Source organism: Gopherus flavomarginatus, chromosome 5 (assembly GCF_025201925.1).
Source record: "Gopherus flavomarginatus isolate rGopFla2 chromosome 5, rGopFla2.mat.asm, whole genome shotgun sequence".
In the NCBI taxonomy this organism is placed as follows: Eukaryota; Metazoa; Chordata; order Testudines; family Testudinidae; genus Gopherus; species Gopherus flavomarginatus.
Window position 1 is genome coordinate 90,193,801 of NC_066621.1, and position 12,928 is coordinate 90,206,728.

A 12,928-nucleotide genomic window follows, 5' to 3' on the forward strand; every position below is an offset into this window, starting at 1 on the left:
TCTACGGGGCTATTTTTAGTGCTGTAACACAAACCTAGTCTGTAGACCTGGGCTCTGCTGCAGGAGGTCTTTTTTGTTGTTGTTGTTGTTTTTTTTCCAGTGTGGACATATCCACTGGGACTTAGGCCATGTCTACACTGCTACTTTACAGCGCTGAATTTTCTCACTCGGAGATATGAAAAAACGCCCTCCTTAGTGCTGCAAGTTTCAGTGCTGTAAAGTGGCAGTGTAGACAGTGCACCAGCGCTGGGAGCCACTCCCCTGCTGGAGCTCTCTCCCAGTGCTGTGAATACACAGCCACAGCAGTGCTTTAACATTGCTAGTGAAGACATATCCTTAATGCATGGGAGGCTGGGGTGTAAATCTACAGTGCACTGACTTGTTGCCCACAACTGACCATGATGTAAACAATGTTACTATGCATTAAAAGTTAGTGCACTTTGACCTACTGCTTTCCATCGTGCACTTTGACATACTACTGTTTTAACAAAGTGCACTGGGGAGCTTTTAGTGCATGATAGAAAGGTCCACTGGCAGGGTTGTGGGTTGTAGATTTACAGCCCAGCTTGTGGAGTACTAATTCTCTGGGTGCTCAGCCCAGCCCTTAACTTACTTCTGGGGGAATTCTGTGGGATTGTGTGCCTGCAGAAAATGCCCCTCCCCCACCCAATTTCTGCCCAGAAAACGGCAGGGAAGCAAAGGGAAGCTGCGCAGCAGGGGGGATGACCATGGATGCAGTGTTTGTGGGGATTGCCTCTCCCAAACAGAGGTGAGGCATGGAGGCATACACAGAGTTACGTGCCACTGTCCCTCCCTCATTTCTGCAAGTGCAGAGCTACCCAGCTGAAGGAGGCTGAGTCTCAGCAATGCTGAGTCTGGAACTGAATGCTGCCTCCTGAGTCCTAGTTTCCCTTCTATGTCCTGAGAGCCTTCCTGTTTTCTGTGCAATAGTGAGTGCCTGTGGTGGGGCTGGGTAAGGGAGGGTGGGGGAAGTGGGGGTTCAGGGGCTGTGGTGAAGCGGCAGTGGGGAAGGAGGGGGTGTGTAGAATAGGGCAGGGAAGACAATGAGATGGGAAGAAATGGGGATAGGAGAATCGGGGGGGGGGAGCGGGAGCCCAGCATGCAGTATCCCCTCGGCAGCAGTTGGGGCTCCCCCATTAAGCAGACCCATTGAACCTTCACCCTGACAAACTCTGCCGCTGGGTACCTAAGCAATGCACTGTTGCAAGTTTCTGCAGCAGTTTTCATCATTTTAAATGATTTAAATCATAATAAAATTGAACAATAAATCGTAATAAAATCATAAATAATAAATCATCATAAAAGCTATATTAGTGCAGTGGATATTCTGCATCTTCATCAACAAGTGGGCATTAGGACAGGTAGATGAAAACATCTCTGTTAATGCAGTAAACTAAAGTTGTTTTCAGTTACGCTCTTATTTTTTTGTAGCAGTTCAGTACAAAAGTAACCAGCTAGTGACTGAGGAATCTGTACTATATTTGTCTAGTGAGTGTATGAAAATCATTTTCTCTGTTTATTCTTTCTTTAACTATGTTTATGGTTTGTGTAAAACACTGGAAACCAAAGTCAATGGCAGTGTGAGATTTTCCACCCTGTCTGGGTAAAACACCTGAACCCTGATCTTCAGGGAATACAATTAAGCTTCTTTCAGTCCTTGGCCTTTCATAATGAATAATAATCCTTAGCTCTTACAGAACTTTGCACCTACACTGTGCTGTGCAAACATGAACTACATCTCCCTGAAATTGCCAGTAAGGATGTCATTTTAGATTAATTGTACTGGTGTTTTTTCTGATGTGGACACCTTTCCTTTAGGAGGTGGACTGAAGCCAGGAAATCTTTCATCCTGGCCACTCACTGAATGGCTGTCATATGATGACAGCACTCCTTATGAAGAGTGCCTTGTCCAGAGTAAGAAAATAGTGGTGTTTTAGAGCTAATATACATGTTAGCAAATATATTTCAATGTTTGTAGGCATCACTTAACACCTTCTGTCAAAGAGTTGAACACTTTTAAAATGTATTAGGTAATGTAAAAAAACCAGTGCTTTTACCCTGCTCTAGGCGGGGCCTTGAGTTAATAATAAGTTGAATAAGACCCCGAAGCTCTGTTCCACTTTGACAAACAGAAGAGAGCAGGGAGGAATGCCCTCTCTTGAGGGGGAGGCCAGTATCTCAGGTAGTTGAGTGAAATTTCCCCTTTTGACTAATATTCCTTTGGTCTTTCCTGGGTTGAATTTGAGCTGCTTCTCATCCAGGTGTTTATTTACTGTTGGCCTTGTGATATCCTTGTTATGGCATGGTTGCATATGTGAAAAATGAGACATTCATCCAGGTGTCATTGACATGTTTTTTGCAATGAAGCCTGTGTCTTCTCATCAGCTTTCAAACAGTAAATGAGAGTAACTGGTGCTGAAGGCGACGAGGCAGGATGGATAAAACTAAAAAGTATTTGTTTGATTTAAATTGGATATCTTTTTTATTTAAATTGAATTAGATACATTTTAAAATTAAATTTGAAATTACAGTAATATGTTAAGGTCTAAATTTACTATAATCTATTAAAACCATGTCATTGAAATAAAAAAGGGAAGCAGTACATATTTGCTGTCCGAGTTGTAAAGAAAGTCAGACCCCTGACTGGTGAAAGTCACTGGCTAAAAACCTGGAACCAGAGTTTGTTGAATGGCAAACCAGCTTTTGACAGCGGTAGCTTTTTTTTGTAGGTGCAAAGAGAATATTTTCTTCGTGCCAGTTTATTCAGCTAGATCAGTTGAATGACTAGTTCATTCAAAGTTCAGAAACCGATTGGGAGCTGAAAAAGCAGGAATAGGTGTGAGAGAATGAGATTTACTGGTTCTAAAATTTTGAACTACATAAGTGATTGGGCAACAAAATGGCAAATGAAATTTAACGTGTATAAATGTAAAGTAGTGCATATTGGAAAAAATAAACCCAACTATACATACAATATGGCTAATTTAGCTACAACAAGTCAGGAAAAAGATCTTGGAGTCATCGTGGATAGTTCTCTGAAGATGTCCATGCAGTGTGCAGAGGTGGTCAAAAAAGCAAACAGGATGTTAGGAATCATTAAAAAGGGGATAGAGAATAAGACTGAGAATATATTATTGCCCTTATATAAATCCATGGTATGGCCACATCTCGAATACTGTGTACAGATGTGGTCTCCTCATCTCAAAAAAGATACGCTGGCATTAGAAAAGGTTTAAAAAAAAATGGGTCAACTAAAATGATTAGGGGTTTGGAATGGGTCCCTTATGAGGAAAGATTAAAGATGCCAGGATTCTTCAGCTTGGAAAAGAGGAGACTAAGGGGGGATATGATCGAGGTATATACAATCATGAATGATGTGGAGAAAGTGGATAAGGAAAAGTTATTTACTTACTTCCATAATACAAGAACTAGGGGTCACCAAATGAAATTAATAGGCAGCAGGTTTAAAACAAATGCAAGGAAGTTCTTCTTCATGCAGCGCACAGTCAATTTGTGGAACTCCTTGCCTGAGGAGGTTGTGAAGGCTAGGACTATAACAGTGTTTAAAAGAGAACTGAATAAATTCATGGTGGTTAAGTCCATTAATGGCTATTAGCCAGGATGGGTAAGGAATGGTGTCCCTAGTCTGTTTGTCAGAGAATGGAGATGGATGGCAGGAGAGAGATCACTTGATCATTGCCTGTTAGGTCCACTCCCTCTGGGGCACCTGGCATTGGCCACTGTTGGCAGACAGGATACTGGGCTAGATGGACCTTTGGTCTGACCCAGCACGGCCGTTGTTATGTTCTTATTGTGACTACAATCAATTCAGTTCACTAATTACAGATAACATTATCTTTGTTTAATAAATTAGTTCATTTTAAAAGCAAAACATTTTTATAAACTTACTTTTTTCCTTATGTATTCAGCACATTTAAGATAGTTTTAACTAATAAAAATAATTTTGCAATGCTGATTTTGTGCATTTTTAAATAAATTCCAATTTTCAGCCAAATGCAGCTAATCACAAATCATGAGTTTAAAAAAAAACCATTCTGTAAATAAGAAATGAATCAGTCATTGTTTTCTAATATAAAAATTAAGAATCTGAATACATGTATGTTAAACTATAAAAAAATTTAGTTAAATGTGTATAGATATAGTGTATCCTCTTGGTAAGCAAAAAGAAGTACTGATTATACCAACCATTGAGAAACAAACTTTCTGTAAGAAAATAAAAAGTACAATTGCAAAATAAGTTAAAATTGATTATTTAAACCAAGATATCCTGCTTGCTGATTTAAATCATGACCAAAACTGGTGATTTCATTCACTTTGATTTAACTCAATCCCACCTGAAATGAAGTAGGAAGAGCTAACAGAAGGACTTTCCTTACTTTATCTTACCAGTTCCTGTTGTTTTTCCATGCTACTTCCCCCTTAGCACCCAACTTGCATAAATCTGGAGTTTAGTTGTTGTGCAGAGTGAGTAAGTTATTATTGAATATTGTTGCTGTGCAATATACTGGGCTAATTGAAACACAAAGTCTCTGCCCTGAAAAGTTGGCTCTGAACTTCTAGATGCAGCAACTAGTCTTACTATTAAATAGAGGAAGGAGATTAATGATTATCTTAGTAAGATTACACTGTTAGTCAAGATGTGAAAATGCCTAACCTAATGGTTCAATTAAGAGTTTATTTTTAAATAAAGTAAGCACAAATTATAATGAAAAGTAACATACATTTCCAAAATAGCTTCAGTTTTAATAATATTGTGATTTCTCGTAAGACAAAGGAAAACATTTTATAATATGATTTTTATCTCAACAGTGCAGTGTTTGAGAAAAAATATCATCCACCAGATGTCACTCTCTTCACACATACAGTGTGTGGAGTGTAAATACTATCTAGCAAAGTTAAACCGTTTCTCTTCCTTGTTCATTTTGAACATTGCAAAGCAATTTACAATAGTCATCGGGATCAAAAATTTTAAACACCAGTGCCTGAAGTTAGGCTCCTAAATCCATATTTAGGTACCTAGATAAACGTGGCTTGATTTTCAAAGGTGTTTGAGTCCTTCCAACTTGCACTGACTTCAGTGCAATTTGTGGGAGCTCAGCATTTCTAAAAATCATGCCACTTCCACCTAAGTGCCTGAGTAACTTTAAGCACCTGAATTTGAAAATGTTGGCCGCTGATGACTGGGAATTATTTAGTTCAGAGTTATGATTTTGGCCTTTTTTTTTTTTTTTTAGAGCCTGGCTTTTGAATATAATAATGTTCAGGACCAGGTGAAAAACATTCACTGTGCTCTGGATTTTTTGGTTTGATCAATTAATGAGATTCATTTAGTAGCATGGTAATAAGCAGCTGCACATCTTAACAATGACAACTAATGGACTGGATGGGTCAGGGACTTGCTAATAGGATATAGAATATTTCATCACTAGGCCACTCATTTAAATCAGTCAATAGTGTCTGAAAGTTGCTGTCATTTAAAAACTGTTCAGTGACCTATATCAGTTTTTCTTAATGACTGGTCCATGAGATCTCCTTGACTCAGGTTAGGAAGGCAGCAAGCCGGTCTTGGTATCAGAAAGACTGACCTATGTGAAGCGAGATGATGGTGTAGGACATATCTTAATGCCACATTAATGCCCCTTAATGGCTCCTGCCAGCCATCTTGGGTAACCTCTGAGTTGGCTGACTATATTGTGTCTGTTTTGTGGATAAACTCAGGATTTTATTTGCCGGAGCTGTCCATCTAATGATCTTTCACTGTGGCCTGAAAAATAAATTCTCCTTTTCTGCTTTAGGCTTTCACATGTCCTTTTAAAAATTGGGTAAGTGGCAAAATCAGAGAATTGTCATTTGAGAGATTTTCATGCTGAAGCAAACTTTTAAAACTGCCCATACATGAAAAAGCATTTGACTTGGTCAAGAACTTTCTCCATATCTGTGCTGCTGTTATCAATTTGCATTTGAATCATGATCTCCTCCTCCCAATTCCACCTTTTTGTCTACTGGATGTTGCATGATGTCATAATCCTGTGTTTATGACATCAGCTTGTCGCCGAAGAAATTTCTATGATGACACAAACTCAGCTTTATGACCTCACTACAGGGTTGAGGCAGAAGAGAAGACGATCTGGGATCATCAATACCCGTATTTAAATACAAATATCATTGATAAGCAGAACTATAGCAATAATACTTTTCACTTTAGTAGTGAATTTTGTACAAGAATGTTAAAGTGCATTTCATTCAGGCCTGGTTTGCACTACAGAGTTAGGTCAATGCAAGGCAATTAACATTGACCTAACTAGGTAAGTATCTACACTAAAATTTTGCTCCTGCTGACATAATTGCCCTGCTACACTGACTTAATAACTCCACCTCCATGAGAGGTGTAGAGTCAAAGTCGATGTAGTTAGGTCACTGCAGTGTCAATGTAGACACTAAGTTGCTTACATTGACTGTTACTGACTTTTAGAAGCCATCCCACAATGACCCTCACTGACAGTACAATCGATTCAAGCATTCCTGATAAAGACGCATACCGCTTGCGCAAGGAGCAAAATACAGACATGCACCAGTGATGAATTACTGTATCGGCTGTATGCTGACCTAAGTTAGGATGACTTATTTTTGTAGACATGCCGTTAGTAACTAAACCTCACAATTCCCCTTTGGGAAATGATATTACTTTTATTTTATTCATAGATGAGCTAATGCAGAGAAGTGGTGTCTTGCCTAACTTCACTAGTGATTCAGTGGCATAGCTGGGAATAGAACGGTATTATTAGCTTTAAATCTACATCTGCTCACCCTTCATCTATTTAGTTAATCAAATATCTCTTCCTTTGTGTACTTTGAATTTATGGGAGTGGTGGAAATGATACAGGAAGGTTGCTATCTTTTTAGCCCAGAATTTGCAGTGATGTGCCTTTTGAATTTTGACAGGTTGGTTGAGATAGCAGAACACCGTTTCCCTAATTATTTTGGCACAGAAGAAAAGTTGTTTTCAATGACCCGTAGCATTCATCTCTATCGGGAGCTCACCTGTGACAGTGTGCTGAAAAGGTATTGTTTGCTTTGGAATGCAGTGAGAAGCCCATCATTGCTGAATGGTCTGTAATGAATATGTTCTACATCTCAAGCTTTATGTACAGTAGTTCTTTGGGTCTTTACATTTCAATAGCTAAGCAAGTCTGACTAGTGCAAAACGATTAATAACCCTGTATCTTAATGCATGTATTTGATCCCACGTTGTCTTTGTTCTGAAGATTTTGAAAAAGCTTTTGCGATGTCTCATTTAGTGTATGACCAATGGATATTATTGTTGCTATTTTTATAATGCAGTAAACTCTAATACACAGCCAGCAAAATGTGGTTTGCAGGAATCCCTTCATAATCTTAGATGTAGCTCTTATGGAATTTGTGCTTCTGATGGGCACCGGCTTGCTCTAGCTCAGTTTAGGGTAGAGTGAGCAAAATCGTGGAAGTGCCTCCCAGCTTTTTCTCCTGAGTATCTTCCTCCCATCCCCACATTATGAGGGAGAAAGAAAAGGAGATGCTGGGATCCTCCTGCAAACAGAGAAAGGAGCCCCACTCATGACTGTCAGCCAGGAAGGCTTTTACATGATGATCCTGTGTTGCCATGTTACTTTGTCAACTTGTGATGACACGTTATCATGAAGACAGGTTATGATGTGGCAAGGATGTCTTGCCATTCTTCTTGTGTGTATTTGCAAACGTGTTAGTGGCAGAGTACTTGTGCTGTGTATACTACCTACAGCCTCATCAGAGAGGATGAACTATTAGCATATTATTAATCAAATATATTTTGACATGTGTGTTACATGACAAGTACGTAGAAAGGGACCTGGCCCTGTGGCTGTAGAGGGGACCCACAGTGGTAGACATAGGATGTTTCTACTATGTGAGAGAGGAGGCAGGGCACAGTCTTTGTGCGTGCATATCTCCCTGATTACCCCCTTGACTGCATGGGACAGAGCAGTTCCATATTATATGGGTCCTCCAACCCTCCACTCTGAAGGGGGCACTTTGGGGTACAGTAGCTATGGCAGCCTGAGAGCTGTGGTAGTGGTTATGGAGCAGGATTCCTTCCCCCTTCCACATCTCCATAACCCAGCAAGGGTGACTGTTGGCAGAGGGGGTTGGCTGTATATAAAGGTTTTAGTATAATTTGGTGTAACAGGTTTATGCTTATAAAATATTTTTTTGTGTGTTAACTGTATACAACTAACATCCTGCTGTCTGATGTTACTGCTTCACCTAAGTCAATACTTTTTTTTTTTTTTTTTTTTTAAAGGATTGAGACTTTGGAAGAAGAAATCATTTCTAAGAAGGTTAAGCTTGTAATAATTGACTCTGTTGCTTCAGTGGTCAGAAAGGAGTTTGATATGAAACTTCAAGGAAACCTGATGGAGAGAAGTAACTTTCTGGCTAGAGAAGCATCGTTATTGAAGTACTTGGCTGAGGAATTTTCAATACCAGTAAGTTTTTCCTTTTTTTTTTTTTTTTTTTTTAAGTCTCTGGCCCACAGTATCAAGTCATAAAATCAGAGAAGCATGAAAAATGACAGGAAGATGAAAAACAGATGACGTTTTAACAGGAATGGACAAGCCAATTACTGTAAGCACATCTGTGAAAAAAAACATCATTCTATTTGGACAGTTCATTTGGTGACTTGATTGTGTTTTCCTTAATATTTATTTCAGACTTTAGAGATGGCTTTATGAGATTCTTTCTACCATTTCTTTTCAGTGTTTCATTTTCTTTAGCTTTTTTGTAAGGCTGTTATCTGTGTTGCTTCAATTAGACATGGCTAATTTAGTTCCATAACTTTCTTTTGATGCTGTCATCTAAAGCAGTACTTCCAGTGCTTCTTGGTGAGTCTTACCCGCTGATGGTCAGTTTCCTGCCCCTCCTGTTAAATTTTGTGGAGTCTCAAATGAAGGTTGGGTCTTCCAGGCCCAAGTGCTGTGATTGTGAGTTTGGGATCTGGAGCAGTGCCATTCCTTTATGAACTAAAGTACCCACAGATTTGTGGGAGGAAGATAGTGACAGTGCACTGGGCCCCAGGACACAGGCTTATCAGTAAGCCTACAGTACCACTCACAAGAGCTTCAGTACCATACCAGGATTGGGTGAGGTTGTTCAAAGTGGTATTACAAGATGTAATGGATTTGAATGAAAGAAGGGAAAGTTCAGACATAAAAAAAAGCTTCTAATAGTAAAATCAATTTGAGAACGGAAGAAGTTGCCAAGTGATGTCAGAGAGGCTCCCCCAACAGAAATAGTTTAAGTATAGGGGAGTAAACTGCTGTAGGGACTTTAGAAATGTGAAGTCTTGTCCATCTGTAACTTCTATGGTTTGTATAGCTGCCTTCTCAGTCAGAGTTATGCATATGTCAGGAGGAGAGTCTATCCCTAGCTTAAGAGGAATTGGATTCTGTTTACTCTGTAAAATATCAAGACATTTGGATATCTTGAGAAAATTAAAAAACTCTGCATCTGTGCCTTTAAAAATTGTGTGCAAATGTAGTGTCCCAAATTACCGCACCCAATTATATTTATAGAGCTAAAAAGAAGCCAGGAAAAATATGAAGTTTGCAAGAAAGTGTGTATTTAATGACACTTTTATTCATATTTAGGGAAAATGTGATGCAGTTCCCTGGCAAAGAAGAAGGTTATACAGTTTATACTGGAAGATGTTCATTTCTGTCTTTTTTTATTTTTATTTATTTTTTTTTTTTAAATTTGATTTTAGTTGTTAAAATGGTAAATTTGAGCTGGCTGTGAGCCATCCAGAGACCATGCTTATGGCCCTGCTTAGAAACAGGGAAACAGAATATTAATATTCATGGAGCTTGTAATGATTTAGAGACACTGGATGAATTGAAAAGTTAAGGGTTGTGTGCTTGTGTTATTTATTTTATCCTTTTGATTTGGTTAGCTCTATATAAACCATTTGCAGTTGGTTAAAAGAAAACAAAACTTCACCATTTAAAATTCTTCAATGTATCAGAACTAGTGTAGTGTTTTGAGGTATGTATTATACCTGCTGTCTGTTGGTCTTTCTTGATTTCAGGGTTCTGTCCATGTTTCCGTTAGAAACCTTCCATACAGAGGTTTAGAATTCTGGCCATAAATTTCTGCCTCTGACTGAAACTTGGTATTTGCCGTAGACTCTCCAGCCTATTTTACCAGCCAGAAAACTGGACTTTGTGATACTAGGTTACTCCAAACTTCAAAGGATCAGTCACTTACCTCAGGTCAATGAATACTTTCGATCGTACACCAAGACAATGCTGGCAACCTATTTCTCTAGTAAACTAACTAAAGGTTTATAGCTGAGAAAAAGAAATGAGAGTTATCAAGGGATAAAAGCAGATAAAGTACATTAACTGATAAGTCTAAGTTTATAAGTCCACAATGATAGTAGAGATGTAGTAATTTGCTAGTTTTCCATAAGTCTCTCAGAGTTACCCAAAATAACTTTGAGGATCTCTGTCTTGCATCTGGAACATTTTTCCTTTGAATGTCCGAATAGTTCAGAGATATTAGATCCTTTTTTGAATTCATATTTATAGCTTTTCCACACAGAAAGCAATCTGATGTGTCTTTACTCCTCCATGTCCCCTTGCTTTGAAATGATCATTTCTTGTTACAGCCATTAAGTCCTTCATTAGCATTTCCAAGGTTCCATTCCCATTTGATGAATTAGTCACAGGGATATACACAATATAAAAGGTAATGTAATAGGAAACAAACAATCCTTCATTAGTTTTCATGACACTTGCACATCAGTTACATTTTTATCTTAACACACATTTGATCTAGAAGAAACAACGAGGAGTTCTTGTGGCACCTTAGAGACTAACAAATTTGTTTGGGCATAAGCTTTTGTGGGCTAGAACCCACGTCATCAGATGCATGGAGTAGAAAATACAGGAGCAGGTATAAATATATGAAAGGATAGGGGTTGCTTTACCAAGTGTGAGGTCAGTCTAACAAGATAAATCAATTAACAGCAGGATACCAAGGGAGGAAAAAGAACTTTTGAAGTAGTAAGAGAGTGGCCCATTACATACAGTTGACAAGAAGGTGTGAGTAACAGTAGGGAGAAATTAGTATTGGAGAAATTAGGTTTAGGTTTTGTAATGACCCAACCGTTCCCAGTCTTTATTCAGGCCTAATATGATGCTATCCAGTTTGCAAATTAATTCCAGTTCTGCAACTTCACGTTGAAGTCTGTTTTTGAAGTTTTTTTGTTGAAGAATTGCCACTTTTAGGTCTGTTATTGAGTGACCAGAGAGAGTGAAGTGTTCTCCTGCTGGTTTTTGAATGTTATGATTCCTGGTGTCAGATTTGTGTCCATTTATTCTTTTGCATAGAGACTGTCCGGTTTGGCCAATGTACATGGCAGAGGGGCATTTGCTGGCACATGATGGCACATATCACATTGATAGATGTGCAGGTGAATGAGCCCCTTATGGTGTGGCTGATGTGGTTAAGTCCTATGATGGTGTCCCTTGAATAGAGAAGTGGACAGAGTTGGCACTGGGGTTTGTTGCAGGGTTTGGTTCTTGGGTTGGTGTTTTTTATTGTGTGGTGTGTAGTTGCTGGTGAGTATTTGAAGCAATTGAAGTAATTGAAGCTTGAGGCAAATACTCACTCACCAGCAACTGGGTGGGTGTGGGAAGGGAATGAAGCAGGAACTGGTTGGGCAAGAAAACTGGGAGCCATGGGGAGGAGAAGGGAAGAAACTGGGCCCAGCTGGATAAGGAGATCGGAAGAAGGAACCAGTGTGTGGTGGGGAGAGGAGAGGCACAAGGAGTTATGTACAGGGGGAGAGCTGGGAATGACTGGGTAAAGAGTCAGGGAGAAGAGACAAAGATAATATGAAGGGTCCAATGAGGGAGTCTGGGACTGTGAACCAGTGGTGGGGATGAAAGGGGAGAGACAGATTGGATGAGGAGCAGGGAGAGGAGAATGGAGACTGGCTGGTCAAGGAGACTTGCAGTGGGATGAGAAGCCTGAGAAGTGGAGACTGGACTGGGTAAGGAAGGAGAATGAGAGAAGGACAAGGAGCCAGGTGTAGGGAATAGACAGGACTGGGACAGGCTGGAGGGAGGGATGGGGTGGTCAAGCTTGGAGGAAAATAAGGATAATAGTCTATGTGCTCCCTAGAGCATGCTCCTTTCCAGAGCTGGGAGTGGAACCCACGATTCCTGAGTCTCATTATTCCTTTGCTGTCAGCAAATATCTGTGAAACCCACGGGCAAAATGTGTGTCTCATTCCCCTCCAGTGTCATTATCAGTTATGCTTTTAGCTCAAGTGGCAGAGGTCTGTGCAGTGGATCTAAAGATTGCAACCTTGCTAATGAGCCATGTGGATATCAATATGATAGTCTTTAATTACATGAGCACATACGATTTTTTTCCACAGGATCCTGCTTCATTTAGTGCACTGGATGTACCTGCTCTGGGGATGAATTGTGGTTGTGTAGTGAAAGAATCTCTTATCTGTAGGACCCTTGCCTCATTTGTTGCAGAAGTTGGAAGGGGTGTAGTGAATGAGGCAGAGGATTGCAGGAAGAGGAAGGATGGTCTCATAATTAAGGCAGTTGAATGCTACCCTGGAGATCTGGATTCTATCGCAGCCTCTGTCAGAGTGCTTATGTGATGCTGGGCAAGACAATTAAACTAAATTTTTCACAGGTGGTCATTGAAAGGAATCCTGAGATGGTTATCGATCCATTATTAAATGGAAATGATAGAATTGTCAATAATGAGAAAAGACAGAAGTGTTCAATAAATATTTCTGGTCTGTATTTGGTAAAATGCAGCATAATCTATTCATATATGATGATAGTTA

The 12,928-nt window shown here is 39.5% G+C and overlaps 1 protein-coding gene across 16 annotated transcripts in view; it reads left to right on the plus strand.

Annotated features, from left to right (window-relative positions):
• Positions 1 to 12,928, plus strand: part of RAD51B (RAD51 paralog B) — a 680,879-nt gene that overhangs the window by 75,648 nt on the left and 592,303 nt on the right. For all 16 annotated transcript variants that reach the window (XM_050953536.1, XM_050953533.1, XM_050953537.1 and 13 more), the window contains 2 exons: positions 6,985 to 7,104; positions 8,357 to 8,540. In XM_050953536.1, the coding sequence (XP_050809493.1) occupies positions 6,985 to 7,104; positions 8,357 to 8,540 (304 nt within the window). The remainder of the gene's footprint in view (positions 1 to 6,984; positions 7,105 to 8,356; positions 8,541 to 12,928) is intronic.